The sequence below is a fragment of the Mustelus asterias genome, chromosome 3, assembly GCF_964213995.1.
Source record: "Mustelus asterias chromosome 3, sMusAst1.hap1.1, whole genome shotgun sequence".
In the NCBI taxonomy this organism is placed as follows: Eukaryota; Metazoa; Chordata; class Chondrichthyes; order Carcharhiniformes; family Triakidae; genus Mustelus; species Mustelus asterias.
Genome location: NC_135803.1, coordinates 63,659,991 through 63,676,591, shown reverse-complemented (window position 1 = coordinate 63,676,591; position 16,601 = coordinate 63,659,991). Strand labels below are relative to the sequence as shown.

Here is a 16,601-nt window from a genome sequence, read left to right as displayed (position 1 = left end):
AGGGAGGGGGTCAAGAGGAGGGAGGGGTCAAGAGGAGGGAGGGGGTCAAGAGGAGGGAGGGGTCAAGAGGAGCGAATGGAGGGGTCAAGAGGAGGGAGGGGGTCAAGAGGAGGGAGGGGGTCAAGAGGAGGGAGGGGGTCAAGAGGAGGGAGGGGGTCAAGAGGAGGGAGGGGGTCAAGAGGAGGGAGGGGTCAAGAGGAGGGAGGGAGTCAAGAGGAGGGAGGGGGTCAAGTGGAGGGAGGGGGTCAAGAGGAGGGAGGGGGTCAAGAGGAGGGAGGGGGTCAAGAGGAGGGAGGGGGTCAAGAGGAGGGAGGGGGTCAAGAGGAGGGAGGGGGTCAAGAGGAGGGAGGGGGTCAAGAGGAGGGAGGGGGTCAAGAGGAGGGAGGGGGTCAAGAGGAGGGAGGGGTCAAGAGGAAGGAGGGGGTCAAGAGGAGGGAGGGGGTCAAGAGGAGGGAGGGGGTCAAGGGGTAGAAGGAGGAAGGGAGGGGGTAGAAGGAGGAAGGGAGGGGGTAGAAGGAGGAAGGGAGGGGGTAGAAGGGGGAAGGGAGGGGGTAGAAGGGGGAAGGGAGGGGGTAGAAGGGGGAAGGGAGGGTGTAGAAGGGGGAAGGGAGGGGGTAGGAAGAGGGAGGGGGTAGGAGGAGGAAGGGAGGGGGTAGAAGGAGGAATGGAGGGGGTAGTAGGAGGTTGGGCAGCCAGGAAGGGCAGGTTGGGATCGAGGGCTGGTGGGATGGGTGCGGATTGGGTGGACTGGTGGGAGTCATGGTGGACTGGCATCACAGAGGACAGGGGGACGGATGGGCAGCTCTGAGAGAGAGCCTAACTTTGGCTCGAAGAGGAAATCTCCAGGGTTAACCCCATTGTGAAAGTCAGTTCAAGGATTAGTAGTTTTCCAGTTAGAAAAGGGAAAAGGAAGCAAGCCATCGGGAGCTGGGAATAGTTTTGGACTGGTTCCTGGAGAATGAAATCTCCACTTTAGGGACAGAGTAATGTATAACCAAGGATAGCTGGTTTTGGTTGTTTGAAAGTTAAATGGCAGATCTTTTCACTACTTTATTTGCCTACAAAAATATTGTTTAGTCATTAAGTAAAAACAGAAAAAATATTTGGATAAACACTTGAAATATCATAACATTCAAGCATACAGGACAAGTGCAAGAAAATGGGATTATGCAACACCTTATTCAGCACCTCTGAGGGCTCATATTAAGCAACATTCATAGGTAGGTTTCTTTTGTCAATGTGCTGACAACCCCTCAAAATAGTATTAAATTTGTTAGACATAACTCTGCAATCCACATTTCTTGGTTTAAAAATACTGCTTGAAATAACTTTTAAGAGATATGATTCACAATAATGTCACACTACAGTTCAGAAGTGCAAATACAAAGCCAAAATCAGAAAATTTGTTTACAAAATATACACAGATAGCATTTATAAATTTTTTGTTAATGTATAGTCCTAATAGGAGTATTGCAACTTCGCTTAAATTGCATTAAATATGCAGATTACAAAAGCACCATGATGCAGATAAAAGCAGTATTGTGAAGTTGCTTTCTCAGCTATGCAGAGATTAGAATAAAGAAATAATTTAGAATATGAAGCAAATTTCCTCAATAATTGGACTATAGGTGTCAACGCTAAGTTTTGTTACTTGCCTTCTGTCCGCCTCTTGTTAAGTGGTGGACGCCCTTTCTTACTGCGTATTGAGGAAGCTTTACTACTGCTGCCTCCACTGATCACCGACATCCTATCATCCTCCCCACCAGTAAGCAAGGAGTTGCGATAGGAAATCAGAGGCAGCCATATGTCCTCTCTTCGTTCCATCATCTGTTCTGACATGAATTTCTCTAGGTATGCATGACTAAAGAAAGCACAACATAATAACTGAGCAACAAAAAGGACAACACAAGTGAAAATTTTATTTCTGACAATATTGCACATAGGCACAGAATACATTTTCTTTTGATTTCTAAGACGACGCTGGTCTTTCCACTCGACAATCTCTGGACTCTCTGATCTCTACGTGGTTTCTGGATTAGTCACAAGCTTACTGGTCAACCATTCCTCTCATCTGTTCAAATCATTTCCTTTGCATCTGAGATGCCAATGTTGCTGTTCCATGTTTATGTTTTATATACGAATACTATACAATATGTAAGAATATGTAGTCCCCTGCTTAAGAAAAATGAGTAATAATTTTACTTGTAAGAATGCATTTATAGTATCTTGGGTTTTAAAACATTTTTTATTCTTAAAAAGGTGAATAAAACAACACGACAGAAACAAGGACTAAAGTTATTTATAGCACTAGTTTCGAAATATATTCATCTATATTTTACTTACACAGTCTTTTTGTCCTGTCGCAAAAGTTTAGACGAGAATTCACCAAGAATCTCAAGGAAGGCAAGATTTGGTGGTGGGTATTCTGGTCCATTTGGGTTTGGATATTTAAAGGCAAATTCTATGCCATCCCTGTAGTAATAGACAAATATTTGCTAGAAACAGTGTACAGGGCTAGGTTTTAAAGCAACAGGTCTTATAATTCAAGCAGATCACTAATGTAGGAGAAATTGTTCAAAGACATTTCTGCTGACCACCTAATTAATGCTCATTTTGCAAAATATACAGAGTATATTTTGGGGGAAAACTTTCAGATAAAGAGTAAAGAACAGTGCAGCACAGGAACAGGCTCTTCGACCCTCCAAGCCTGCGCCAATCATGATGCCTGCCTAAACTAAAACCATATGCATTTACGGAGTCCGTATCCTTCCATTCCCATCCTATTCATGTATTTGTCCAGATGCCCCTTAAATCTGCTATTGTACTTGCTCCCACCACCTCCCCAGGCAGCGCGTTCCAGACATTCACCACCCTCTGGGTGTAAAGAAACTTGCCTTGTACATCTCCTCTAAACTTTTCCCATGCACTTTAAACCTATGCCCCATAGTACTTGACTTTTCTACCCTAGGAAAGAGCATCTGATTATCCACTCTGTACCATGCCACCCAATCTTGTAAATCTCTATCAGGTCACCCCTCAACCTCCGTTGTTCCAGCGAGAACAAACTAAGTTTATCCAACCTCTCCTCATAGCTGATACCCTCCAGACCAGACAACATCCTGGTAAATCTCTTCTGTACCCTCTCCAAAGCATCCACATTCTTCTGATAATGTGGCAACCAGATTGTACACAATATAAACTATACCCTAAACAGTAAAATTCTTAACAAAGTGGAGAGTTTTAGGAGTAAAATTGACAAATCTTTAAATGTGGCAGTTCAGGTAGAAAAGAACAGTTAAAAATGTCAAATGGTATTATGGACTTTATATATAGGGGAAGGAATTTTAAATATTAAAAAGTGATGTTGAACTTTCACAACACCTATATCATGTTTATGTATCATGTACTCCATTATAGGAAAGATATCACAGCATGTAACACAAAAGACGTACATTAGCCATGCTAAATTCTCCCTCAGTGTACTCAAACAAACGCTGGAGTGTGGCAACTAGGGGGTTTTCACAGTAACTTCACTGCTGTGTTAATGTAAGCCTACTTGTGACAATAATAAATAAACTTTAAAACTTTAATCAAGGAAGGGTCACCAAAATTATACCAGGAACAAGTGGTTATGGTTACGCAGGAAGATTCAAAAATGGGCTTACAGGGGGAATCCAATAAAGAATTTCAGAATTATGAAAGATTCATATACATGGATTTTAGTAAGGCATTTGATAAGGTCCCCCATGGTCGGCTTATGATGAAAGTGAGGTGGTGTGGGATAGAGGGAAAGTTGGCCGATTGGATAGGTAACTGGTATCTGATCGAAGACAGGGTGGTGGTGGATGGAAAATTTTCGGATTGGAGGCAGGTTGCTAGCAGAGTGCCACAGGGATCAGTGCTTGGTCCTCTGCTCTTTGTGATTTTTATTAATGACTTAGAGGAGGGGGCTGAAGGGTGGATCAGTAAATTTGCTGATGACACCAAGATTGGTGGAGTAGTGGATGAGGTGGAGGGCTGTTGTAGGCTGCAAAGAGACATAGATAGAATGCAAAGCTGGGCTGAAAAATGGCAAATGGAGTTTAACCCTGATAAATGTGAGGTGATTCATTTTGGTAGGACTAATTTAAATGTGGATTACAGGGTCAAAGGTAGGGTTCTGAAGACTGTGGAGGAACAGAGAGATCTTGGGGTCTATATCCACAGATCTCTAAAGGTTGCCACTCAAGTGGATAGAGCTGTGAAGGCCTATAGTGTGTTAGCTTTTATTAACAGGGGGTTGGAGTTTAAGAGCCGTGGGGTTATGCTGCAACTGTACAGGACCTTGGTGAGACCACATTTGGAATAGTGTGTGCAGTTCTGGTCACCTCACTATAAGAAGGATGTGGAAGCGCTGGAAAGAGTGCAGAGGAGATTTACCAGGATGCTGCCTGGTTTGGAGGGTTGGTCTTATGAGGAAAGGTTGAGGGAGCTAGGGCTGTTCTCTCTGGAGCGGAGGAGGCTGAGGGGAGACTTGATAGAGGTTTATAAAATGATGAAGGGGATAGATAGAGTGAACGTTCAACGTTACAAGGGGGCATAACTATAGGGTTCGTGGTGGGAGATATAGGAAGGATATCAGAGGTAGGTTCTTTACGCAGAGAGTGATTGGGGTGTGGAATGGACTGCCTGCAGTGATAGTGGAGTCAGACACTTTAGGAACATTTAAGCGGTTATTGGATCGGCACATGGAGCACACCAGGATGATAGGGAGTGGGATAGCTTGATCTTGGTTTCAGATAAAGCTCGGCACAACATCGTGGGCCGAAGGGCCTGTTCTGTGCTGTACTGTTCTATGTTCTACTGTTCTATGTTCTAAGATGATAAAACTGTGAAAAACTGATTCCATTGATTGGCAAATCAGAATGAAGGGGTGCAGAGTTCAGAAGGGGTTCACTAAACCTGCTCCAAATAGCATCTGACAGTGCTTTTATAAAGTATGATCTTGATGTTGCAGTACTTATAATATTGTGCTGCTACTCACTTGTGTAAGGTAGCAACAGCTTCTCTTGTCTTGATCTGATCCAGACCAAACGTGAGGGCAAACCGACGAGCAAGCTCTTTAATACCACTGACATGGGCTGATGACCTGTCAAGGTTAGGACCTTGCTCCTGGACAAGCTCATTGAAGAGCTAAAACAAAATAAGTGAAAGTTAGTACTTCACTTAACTAAACGTCACTCAAAAATAAGTTGCTGCTTGATGTTGAACATTAGAAATTTCTCACCTGCTGTAAACTGAGAATAAGCGTCTTGGCACATTGAATTTTGTCGATTTGTCTGGTTTTACTTAACGTCTCCTTTATGATGTCACCGTAGTCATTGTAATACTGTTTTTAAAAGTGCATAAAACATGACAACATGCTGACTTTAGATTATAGTCCCTCATATTACTTTTTTTTCTAGGATATTTATAATTTCCAATATTTCAACTAACACAAAACTTATTTCTTATCAGCAGCACATAGACTAATACTGTATTACCTAGTGGAGCAGACTGTTAATTCAACATGCATTGTTTAAATTGAACAAGTTAGCCTTAAAAAAAGTGGCTCCCTTGAAGTTTATTTACTAATGGCACAGTCCAGTGAGACAGTAAACCTCATGGATAAGTGGTTACAAGCTCGATTCACAGTTTGTATTAAGTTCGTTGATCTCAAGCAGTGTGAAAACTGGGCACAATTTTCCTGAGCTAGAGAGAGAAGACTCGGGTTCATGTTCCTGACTGCTGTCCAATGAGTTCTGATGGAACATGCGCATAGGCAATGAGAGATTAGCTCAGGATCAGGAATTACTCTCATGTCATTATGGTTTAAGGTCTTTTCGATGCTCAGACAAGGAAAACAGTGCTTGGACAAAGCATTGGAAAATATCTATTGTCTTGGAATCATACCCAAACAGAAATAAATGCCTACAAGAAAGAAGCATGCAGTAAAGCTAAAAAGAAAACTACCAATAAGTTAAATTTATTTGATCTACAAAGTACTTAATTCTATTTGAAAAATAAGCAATTTTCTGTTCTTTCAAATTACCTTCATATAGTGCTTGAAAATGTCTGCTGCAGCATTCATATCCACAACATCATAAATTATAAGCTTGCAAAAACCTGCCAAGAGGTTTCTTCTTTTATGAAGGGCCTCAATTTTGTTGGCTTCATCCTCCTCATCTCCTTCTGCACGCAAGAAAAACATGATAACAATTTATATTGTTAAAATGGCAGCCTCAGACTTGAACAGTAGGAGGCATCAACTACATCTATACAGTTAACCATATAACTCCATTGTTTTTCTCAAATTAAAACTTTAACTCATTTGAAATCTATTGCAACAGTTCCACTGCTAGTGCTGTTAATGTAGGTTATTTTTAAATGTCATTTATGTTATGTGGTCATAAAAATAAAAATCCTGGCACCTTTAAATAATATTACAATCTAGATACTGCTAGATTCTGTTCGGGTACTAATCAGAAACCCCAAGGCATATTACGAAGCCAGACTAGACCCCAATAGTTTTTCTATTTTAGCATTATTGAGAGGATAAGATGTTTTACTCAAGGTGTGATTCTACTGACAAACTAGGAAGCTTTTATCAAAACTAACTTTATTTAACAATACAGTTTAACTATAACAAATGAATCAGCATAACATTTAAGATTTGAACAATACTTAAACATGGCAAGATACTTCTTAACTGCTAACCTATCTCTCAGTTCCAATTCAAGCAATTTTCCTCTTACAGCCTTAAAACTCCTCCTCAAAATCAGTTAGCAAAAACCTTATGAGCTTATCCTTGTTAATAGTCCTAGAGCTTTCTGAACACCTCTGGAGAGAGAGAGAGATACCTTTCTTCTGACAGCCCCAAACAACAACCTCCAGAGAAAGAGAGAGAGACAGAGGATAACTCTTGCTTCTTTTAGAACTAGGCAGCAACAGCATGTACCTCTAAACACTCTCTCTCCTGCAAGCTTAGCTCTGCCCATTAAAACATGACTCTCTATCATCCTAATCAAAACCCTAGTCTGAAACCCCAGGGAAAAGCCCAAGTCAACACAAATGCATTAATTCAGATTAAACAGACATCCTATTAGCTAAAATTAATCATTAGCTTGCATTCTCAGCACTTGAGCTGCCTGTTGCCCAAACAAATTGGCACGCTGTAAAACAGAGCTGAATTTTAAACATATCCCTTACAAGAAACATGATATGAATACATTTCTTAAAGGCACTGTATTATCACAGTTGAGTATGATAAATTATGCCAATCTGGTTAATTGACTATAACAAAAACTGAACATTCTCCAACAAATCAAATCAATTTTAGGTGAGTGCAGAAATTTACTTTCATGTGGACAGCCTTACCCATGCTCTGGTTCTCCTCATCTTGATCAATAAATACGTGATCCATTACAAAGCTGAGCAACTCTGATTGTAGTCCAGTGTCTGGACTGTAAACAATTGGTTTGAGCCCATCTCTGCCACCAGTTGTCAATTGGTGACTGAATATCATAAGGAGATCGCAAAGCAACATGAATGCCTACAATATGAGAAACAAAATCTTGAAAATGCAGAGTTCTACAGTTCATATTGAAATGACATAGCTTGGAATCAATGTCTTAGCTAGATTCAACATGTCTCAAAATGTCATTCATTTCTACTGAAAATAATTTTTGCGGAAGCAAAAACTTAAACAATAATCGTCACAATCCTTTCTTAGCATTTATTTTACGTGGTGCCAGGGAACTTCAGGGTAAGTGCTACTTAAACCATGTTGAATAGTCCACCAATTTACCATTATTACTTACAGAAAATACCATATACACAACTTGATACAATTATCTACCTGCTCTTTGACAGAAGGGTTGACGTTTGTCAAACAGTGCTGACAGACGATACAAAATGCTTTCAATGTTTTTCTCAAGCCCAGTTGTTCCTCCTGGAAGAGATTTTTTTTAATAGTTGTGTTTATTAATTTATAACCAAATGTAAAGATACTCACATAAAGCTAATGCTCAACAAAAATGACATTAAGTCTATTATTTTTATTTTGCAAGGTGTATTACATTAACATTGCATATTCCACATAGCTAATAAGTTTGTACCAATACAAAAATGTTTCCGGTTTACCTTCCAGTTACTATCGGTAGCACAAGTATGAGAATGGCTCAGTGTAACATACCAATTAAGAAAAACTACCACAGAGTTCTACTGAGCACATGCATTCCAGAACATATATTCCTGTCAGCTGTTGCTCATTTTGCTCCTTTAGCACCTTCCCTATTAGTTTAATTCTGATTTAAAATCTCCCGTCTACCCCTGCCGTCTTCAAGATTAAATCAACAAAGCCATAAAGCCAGCATTGAGACTTGTTATTCAAATAACCAGTGCTAGGGGAGCAGCGTACATTTAATCAGTTGCTGTATTTGGGGTTGCTCCATACAGCTCTTCCAGCATTGCAATATTTAAATGGAATCTATTTCTACTAACTTCAGATTAGACTCCAGCAACTGACATAAACATGAAAATAGTCAACTAAAAAGAAATACTGCAAGAAAAAAAATCGAATCCTACAATGTAAGGATGGACTGCAGTGTTGCATGGTGGCACAGTGGTTAGCACTGCTGCCTCACAGCGCCAGGGACCTGGGTTCGATACGGCTTGGGTCACTGTCTGTGTGGGGTCTGCAAGTTCTCCCCGTGTCTGCGTGGGTTTCCTCTGGGTGCTCCGGTTTCCTCCCACAGTCCGAAAGATGTGCTGGTTAGGTGCACTGGCCATGCTAAATTCTCCCTCAGGGAACCCAAACAGGTGCCGGAGTGTGGCGGCTAGGGGATTTTCACAGTAACTTCATTGCAGTGTTAATGTAAGCCTACTTGTGACATTAATAAATAAATTTTAAATATTACAGCTCTGGAATGGCAGGACATTTATAATTTAAAGGTTTAGCCATATGGTGAGTCAGGTACACCACTGACCACAGTTAACTAAAACAACAACTGAACTTCAGTGAAACAGGATCTAAATTGTCCATTCCATGAACAAGCAGAAGAGAAAATAAACAGAACTTAGAATGCTGTATTCTTTCCCAGCACTTCAAAAAGGTAGATTTTCCCATCCCATTCAAACTTGCTTTCCTCAAGCTTTTAAAGCATGAGTCTGCTATCATCTAATGGCTATTTCCTGACTTAAATCATCTGGGCTTTAACCATTTTCAACCTTGGTGGCGTCCTGCATCATGGGCCTTGTCCCTTAATAATGGTTTCTCAAGTAATTATTTTTCCTTTAGGATAAAATCTCTACACAGAGGACTTGCAATCACAGGTTAACCTTTAAATGAACAAGTGGCTTTGCAATGAAGTAACATAAATTGTAGACTATCACCATGTGACTATCGTCACTTTGAAAATCACTTTTCCCCAACTTGCCTTGAGCATGATTAAAGTTACATTTTAAGAAGTTACCTGGTTAAGACCCTGTGTAAGTACAGCCACCACTGTAAATGAGGAAATTGTCCCTTTAGTAGAGTGATGGCAATATCTAATGCATAAGATTTACAAACTAGAAAGCCGCTTTTTAATGGCAGGACAGATTTACTTCCTTATAGAACATGAATAATGAACTCTCAAATGGTGGAGTTATTTTAAGTGTAATGGGATCCACAGAAAAACAAAGAATTGAAGATCTTTTCCAATCAAACTAGAACAATGCACCCAAAAGTAAACAACTACTTCCAATAGGGACTTCCAATCTGAAGTACTTCTGCCCAGAAACACCACTGATCTACCATCAGTTTAGAAATACAAATACTATCATACTTCAATATAATTGGACATGATACTTAGGGGGGTGAAAAGTTATATACATCATGTGCAAATGATAGTCTTAGATGGTACCTATATATAGATAAAGGGTATAAACTTTGTCTGACTGGATGAAATTGAAAGATTTGCCACACTTTCCAACCTCTTGTTTCTAGCACAATTCCAGTTCTTTTAAATTTGTAATGAGTTTTTTCTAAATCAATGGCATTAATATTGCTGATGTTAGATTGTTTCCTCACCTTCGTTGGGGAACCTTCTGCTATCTTGACAAGCTGCCACAGAATTGAGTAATGACAGCACTGGAGCGCCTGGACCACTATCTAGACCAGTAAAATAAACAGAGTAGCAATAATTATGCTTGAGCAGCCCAATGGGTAGGAAGCAAAGCATCAAAAACAGCTCAAGAATTTCCCAATTGGAAAATGAAATGATGTACTGCACAAAAAATATATTAGGCAGTAAAAAGTCTATAGCTACTGGGGATTCGTTAAACAAGATCTTAAAGAACAAGCAAATATATATGCAGTTTAAAAGTATGACAAGAACATTTCTGCTGGTTTTTCTGATGCCAACTTGTCCAATTCAAACTTGGTGCTATAAACACCTTACACACATTTGAACACTTAAGCTATTGGAAAACCAGCAGATACAACATTCGCCTACTTTGAAAACTCTTAATTAAATCTGCACAGTGAAAAAATATGTAGTTTTCATAAATTAAGTGCATGAGTAAAGTTTTTTTAATGCTTTGGAGAAATTGTTACCTGTTCTGGCATAGATCCAAGTTCAATCCCACTTTTTAAAAGCCTGTAGCAGTTTCCAAACAACTCCCATTTTGTAAGATCATGAGCACTAATAGAAAGAAAATTAGTCATGACAGTTTTCTTGCATAAACCAGGCTTTTCATGTTCAGTATTCTTCCTGTAACATTCCATGCAGCAAAAAGGTTAAAATTAAACACACTTTTGTGCAATGGAACAATGTGATCTAGACTTTTGTTTCTCAATACTGAGATCTGCCATTAGTTATTCAATGCACAACGAGTGGAGTTAAAATAAACCATGAAGTTCCAAACAAAGTAGCAACTAAGCAGAAACTTGATTTGTAATCAACTACTATACAATGGTGCGACTAACTTAAAGAAAAAATTGTGAAATAGAATCATGCTCAACTATTTCTATCATGAAATGCAGCCTACAAATCAGTGCTATAGAAATTAAAGTAATTAATTTTAATAAAATCTTTGGTAATGAGTAAATGTGAAGGAGAAACAAATCTCAAAATGAGTAAGTATGGAATGCAGAATTTATTACACTTTTTTCATGCCTGTAACACCATCAGAACAGTATTTCTATAAGAAATAATCTGAAACAAGTGAATATTAAGAGACTAAGGCGGGATTTTCCAAGCCTGTTCATGGCAGGCGGCATGGTAGGCGGAAGCAGAAATTATCACAAGAATGCCAAAAGTTTGGTTTTACAGAGTAATAAAACTAGGTCACGGTTGTACAATCCAGCTGTTAATGACAGACCGCATTTTCCACTGCAGAATGTCAAGAAGATCATTTCAATATTTTTGCATGTCTCTTCACTGGAATCATCCCTCATGCCCTCTAATTGCATGCTGAACCATCAGGCAAGTCAGCATGCAATTAGAATGATGTGTTTCACATGATACAGGCGATATGCATCTGGTGACTTGCACTTTGCTCCTCACTTTGAAGTCAGTTTGCCTCCCATGCATCATGCGGCACTCATGGGTATCAGTGCCAGGCTTTGCAGACAGCACCACTTGACTTTCAGGGGGTGGTTTCAGGCAAGCCTTGATCTACCAGGCCAGTGGTAATGTGTGGTGGGGTGGGGGTGGGGGGCTTCTCATGGGCTGCAGGGCTAGGCCTGTACTGGGGGTTACAAGTGGAGAAGGTTGCACTCAGACACATGTCTGGGGGCAGAGGCCAGGGGTGGGTGGGGAATTTGAACATGGGCCATCGGCATATCCACTTCATAATGTTCTGTGGCTAACAAATAGACATGCACCAGTAACATGGTGGAGCCAAGGAATACATGGGGTGGATGGGGGTGGTCTGAGGGCAGAAAACCTGAACATGCAGCTCCTCTGGGATGATGGGAGGGTTCTCCATACTCACACAGGGAGGATCCATGCTGATCAGGAAGTGAGAATTCTGTCTCACCATCTTCCAACCTGCAGCAATGGTGCAGTGCTAAATTAAAATGAGAAGTTCTGCTGGCAGATAGGAGGGCAGCTGCATGCATGGGGGGCAGGGGTTGGGAAGGTGATTATTTTTGCACACAACCAAGTCATGCATTTTCAAATGAGGGGAGACACAATTAAGACATATTAGCAACTTTCAATGACAGTGCAGGCAATCAAGAAAGTGGAGTAATGATGCTCATCCTTGTGAGTCTAATCCCACAAAGTGGCACTAATCAACCTCCTTGTTTTAGCCCCTTGTTCAGTGTGGAAATTCCCCAGAGTAGTAACAAACTCTAGAGTAAGTGGGCGCAATTACTCTAGAAGCCGGTTAGTAAGCTGGCGCCGGACATTTTGCTGAACAGAATCCTCAGGTCCCCCTCAAACAACCTAATTTCCTGGATTAACATGTATCCTCATGTTTATGTTTAAGAGTGCTGAAAGCAGCATATCCAAGCTCCTGGCCAAAACAATGTGATAGCAGATGGTCATGTTGCAGGGCGATGACCTTAATGCACACTCTGCACTGGTTACCATTTCGGGCAAGTATCCTCCCACACAGGAACAAAGCCCCTGTACCTACATTCACTGATAAGTCACAGGAAGAAAGAGGACTCTTAAGAGACACCGGGGAGATGGAGGCTAGATTTATTGCTGCTTGCATTAATGCTTACAGGCAAGGCAGAAGGACAAGATGGCGATGGAGGAGCACTGACCACCAAAGGGAGGAGCAGTACCCTCAAGATCAAGGGCCAGCAGGGCCTCTGCCAGATGCAGGAGATGAGGTTCACAGGGATGCATGGACCATGCATAAGATAAGAGATCTGAGTTCCGCAGTCCCTCTAGATCTAGAGGGACTACGGAACTCAGATCTCTTATCTGATGAGCAATTACAGAATCACTGACAACTCTGCATATCCAGAAATCTGCTGACTCACATTTGCCATATTCTCCATGAATTAGCGCATGGGACCAGGAGGGCATTCATTACTGGTGGCTCTGAAAGTAACAACTACCCTAATTTCTATGCCAGTGGTTCCTTCCAGGGCTACACTGTAGGATCTCGTGAACATTGATGTACAAATGCATTCATGAAATCACAGATGTCCTTTTTGCCAAAGCTCACAATCATGTGAACTTTGAGAGAGATCAAGCAAGTCAGGGCACAGGTACTGGGCTTTGCCGAGATTGCCAAACTCCCACAAGTAAATGGTGCCATCGACTGCACTCAGGTGGCTATAAAAGCTCCCTGGTAACAGGCAGTCCAATATGTCTATCAGAAAGCTAGGCATTTGCCCAATGATTGAGACTATAAGAGGCTTATCATGCACGTTTGCGTCAGATAACCAGGAGACATCCATGACTCATTCATCTCGAGTATATTACAGATATCTTCGAGGGATCACACAGATCTAGGGTTGGCATCTTGGGGACAAAAGGTACCCACAAAGAAAGTGGCTGATGACGCCTGAGCAATAGCCTCAGGTTTCTGCAGACAAAAGATACAATAAGGCTCATGCTGCTCTTCAAGCACTGGTGGAGCACACTATAGGGATCCGAAGGATGTGATTTTGATGCCTGGATCGATCTGACAGAGGATTCCAGTACAGTCCCCAGAGGGTCACAGTCCCCAGAGGGTCTCATGGATCATTGTCATTTACTGCATACTGCATAACCTGGCTTTGCAAAGGGGGAAGGACTTGCCAGATAATGAGATGGAGGAGCTGCTCATCTCCTCTGATTAGGAGGAATTCAAAGAGAATGAGGACGATGATTTGGAGGGAGATGAGGCTGCAGGGAAAAAGACTATAGCATGAGTCAGACAAGGCAGGTCTGCGCGTAATGCCCTGATAGCCATCAAATTTCACCAGGAGGCTGTTGAGTAGTAGTCAGTACTCTCTTGGACAAATGTCCTCCATCATGAGCCAGCATGAGTACCAGTGTTGCTATTCCTCTCATATTTCCACACATCAGGCTCACATCCTTTGAAGGATGATGAACCCTGGAAGCATGTGTCCTTGCTGATGAGGTGCTAACAGGACAATAGAGTCCCAGCATCAGACGATGCTGCCTCTTTGAGCATCTTTACAGCATACCAGTCACAACGGCACTCTATGAGAGCAAGGAGCTGTCGGTTGACCCTCAGTGGTCTCGTAGCTTTATGCCTTCAATGCAACAGGACTCTTCAAGGAGATCCATCTCAAGCAAGGGAACAATGCACTCAGTGTAACATTGGTGGTGAATCGGTTAAGTCACGCATGGCAGCCAATGATGTTTCGCTGTTGAACCAGATGCAGACTATCTGAACACGACAATGTCAAAAACATGCCAGACAAACATTAAAATCCCTCCAATTTGAACTAAGACATTGTGGCTTCCTGGTGAGTTCTGACCCTTGCTGAGTTCAAAATGCACACACTATGAAGCCCTCATGGGCACATGTCTTCGTTAATAAAGAACACACTTCAGCTTCAGGGCTGCCTGAGGGCTGACTCCTTCAGAAGAGTCAGCTGGAGAAAGATCTAGGTCCCCTGTCCCCTCTCGCATAGCTACTGATGGATGCCACCAAGGGCAATAGTAATGGAGTGCTGCTCCTGTAGCAGAGCAGGACCAATATCCTGGACTGAGGTCTCCACAACGACTGCCAACCTGCCAATGTTGACTGTGGTGCCTTGGCATGCTGGTGATATCACCTCATACAGAAGGTGGACTCCGCCATCATCCATTAAAATCTGAGGAATGCAGCGAACACCCTTCCTCATGTTCCCGTGAATGTTGCTGCAGCTCCAGCAACTGATTTAGGATCAGGTCCAGAGGCTCGTCATCTAACACAGACTCAGCTGAATCACAGCCTCCAGCAGTCCTCATGAGCTTCTGCACCTTTGGATGCCCCTATCTTTGAATGCTGTGGACCAGATTGTGCAATGTACTCACTAGACCATGATCCCTGCTCTAAAACTTGGTTCCACCAAGATGTGTCTCTCTGCACTGTAGAAGATTGAGAGTGAGCGCTGTGATTGGTTTTCATCCGAGGTGCCATCGGGGCTGAACTGAGGGCCTGGCCTGTGATATGCCCACTGAGCTTTCCAGAGGTGCCCTAGAAAAGAGAGATCATTCATGCATGGCAGGAGCCAGGAACAGGATGAGAATGTAAGCTTCAAAGATATGACCAGATGGAGATGTGAGGGTGTGTCTGAGAGAAAGCGGTTATGCCCCTGAACTGACAATAAGCGAAATGCTGGTGAATGAGTGATGGATTTGTGGGTGTGAGAGTTCAGAATGATGAGATGGCTGGCTTACCCTGGTGGAACAGCTGAGATCATTCATCCTCTTCCTGCACTAGGAGGCTGACCTATTCTATAAGGCATTGGTACTGAGGCTGCCACTGCTTCCCAAGCCGGATTTGTGACCTGACCTCCTGAGGCCAAAGCTGTGGTAGGGGACAACACGGCAGGCCTAGATTGTATCCAACAGTTGCAACAGTGAGGCATCACTGAATTTCACAGCAGCATGCTTCTTTCCTTTGGAAGCTATATCTTCCAAGAAGCAGTCCTGGGCTGCAGAGAGTGACAAAGCTGTGCAGGTGTGTTGTTTAAATATGGTGCTCCAACTGAGGACGCAGTGAGCTGATTGCAGAACAGGTGAATGAGAGGCCACCTGCCAGTAACTCATTGTGTTTCACATGAATGCATAATTTATGAGGCAGGGAGCAGATGATACAGCTCCAAAAGCCATCATTGCGACCGGCAGGAAAAAGGCCGTTTTTCATGCCTGCTCCCACACTTGGTGAAATTGGGGGAAAATCTGGCCCCAATGTTTCAAAGGATCAAGTACCTAATGTAAAGATTATGACTGAATACTCCTGATTGTCTCTTCAATAAAGCATTCCTTGATGGCACATTTTCTTCAGCTGAAATTCTGAAATAAGAGTTCCCTTTCAAAGGTTCAAGAAATACCACTCTAATGCTAGATATGGAGTGATCTGAAAGCAGCCAATCTTTTCTTCCCTTTCCATGGGGAACCTAGCTTTTGCCTAACACCTCTCCAGGGGAGAGCTCATCATCTGAAGAACTGTAGGGACAAAGGTACGTTCCATCAATGGTGTCATGCTAAAGATTTCTCATACACTGTGGCAACGCATCATCCTAAGAATAAAATGTTTAGTATATAGAAGCAGCTGATTTTCACATACTTGTGGAAGGCGGTTAACCTCTTCAAAGTTGAAAGAACATTATAAATGTCATCATCATCTGCTTCTTCTCCCTATGAAAATAGATAAAATTGATGGTGTTAAAAATATCTTACACAATACAGGAAATAAAGAACTGCAGAACAGCCACTTATAAAACCATGCTGTAGTTCAACAGATATTAAAGTCGTGTTTCAAGTTCATACTGATACAAAGGAGCTTTTTCTAAATGTAAAGAAAATGCAATTTAGAAGGTGAACACCTTCATAGAATATTTAAATCGCGACTCAACACAACAGTTTGTTACAATTAATATAACCTCCTCACTTATGATCAGTTTTGGTTCTGCT

At 41.8% G+C, this 16,601-nt stretch overlaps 1 protein-coding gene across 3 annotated transcripts in view; it reads right to left on the bottom strand.

The window, feature by feature from the left end:
* The window catches only part of LOC144491361 (cohesin subunit SA-1), a 228,648-nt gene that overhangs the window by 6,377 nt on the left and 205,670 nt on the right, over positions 1-16,601 (bottom strand). For 2 of the 3 annotated variants that reach the window (XM_078209058.1, XM_078209059.1), the window contains exons 20-29: positions 16,255-16,325; positions 10,616-10,703; positions 10,091-10,171; positions 7,877-7,969; positions 7,396-7,570; positions 6,071-6,210; positions 5,267-5,368; positions 5,024-5,172; positions 2,344-2,472; positions 1,656-1,861 (exon numbers count right to left, since the gene is read on the bottom strand). In XM_078209058.1, the coding sequence (XP_078065184.1) occupies positions 1,656-1,861; positions 2,344-2,472; positions 5,024-5,172; positions 5,267-5,368; positions 6,071-6,210; positions 7,396-7,570; positions 7,877-7,969; positions 10,091-10,171; positions 10,616-10,703; positions 16,255-16,325 (1,234 nt within the window). Of the gene's footprint in view, positions 1-1,655; positions 1,862-2,000; positions 2,173-2,343; positions 2,473-5,023; positions 5,173-5,266; positions 5,369-6,070; positions 6,211-7,395; positions 7,571-7,876; positions 7,970-10,090; positions 10,172-10,615; positions 10,704-16,254; positions 16,326-16,601 lie in introns of those variants that run through there. The other variant, XM_078209060.1, reaches the window with a different exon arrangement.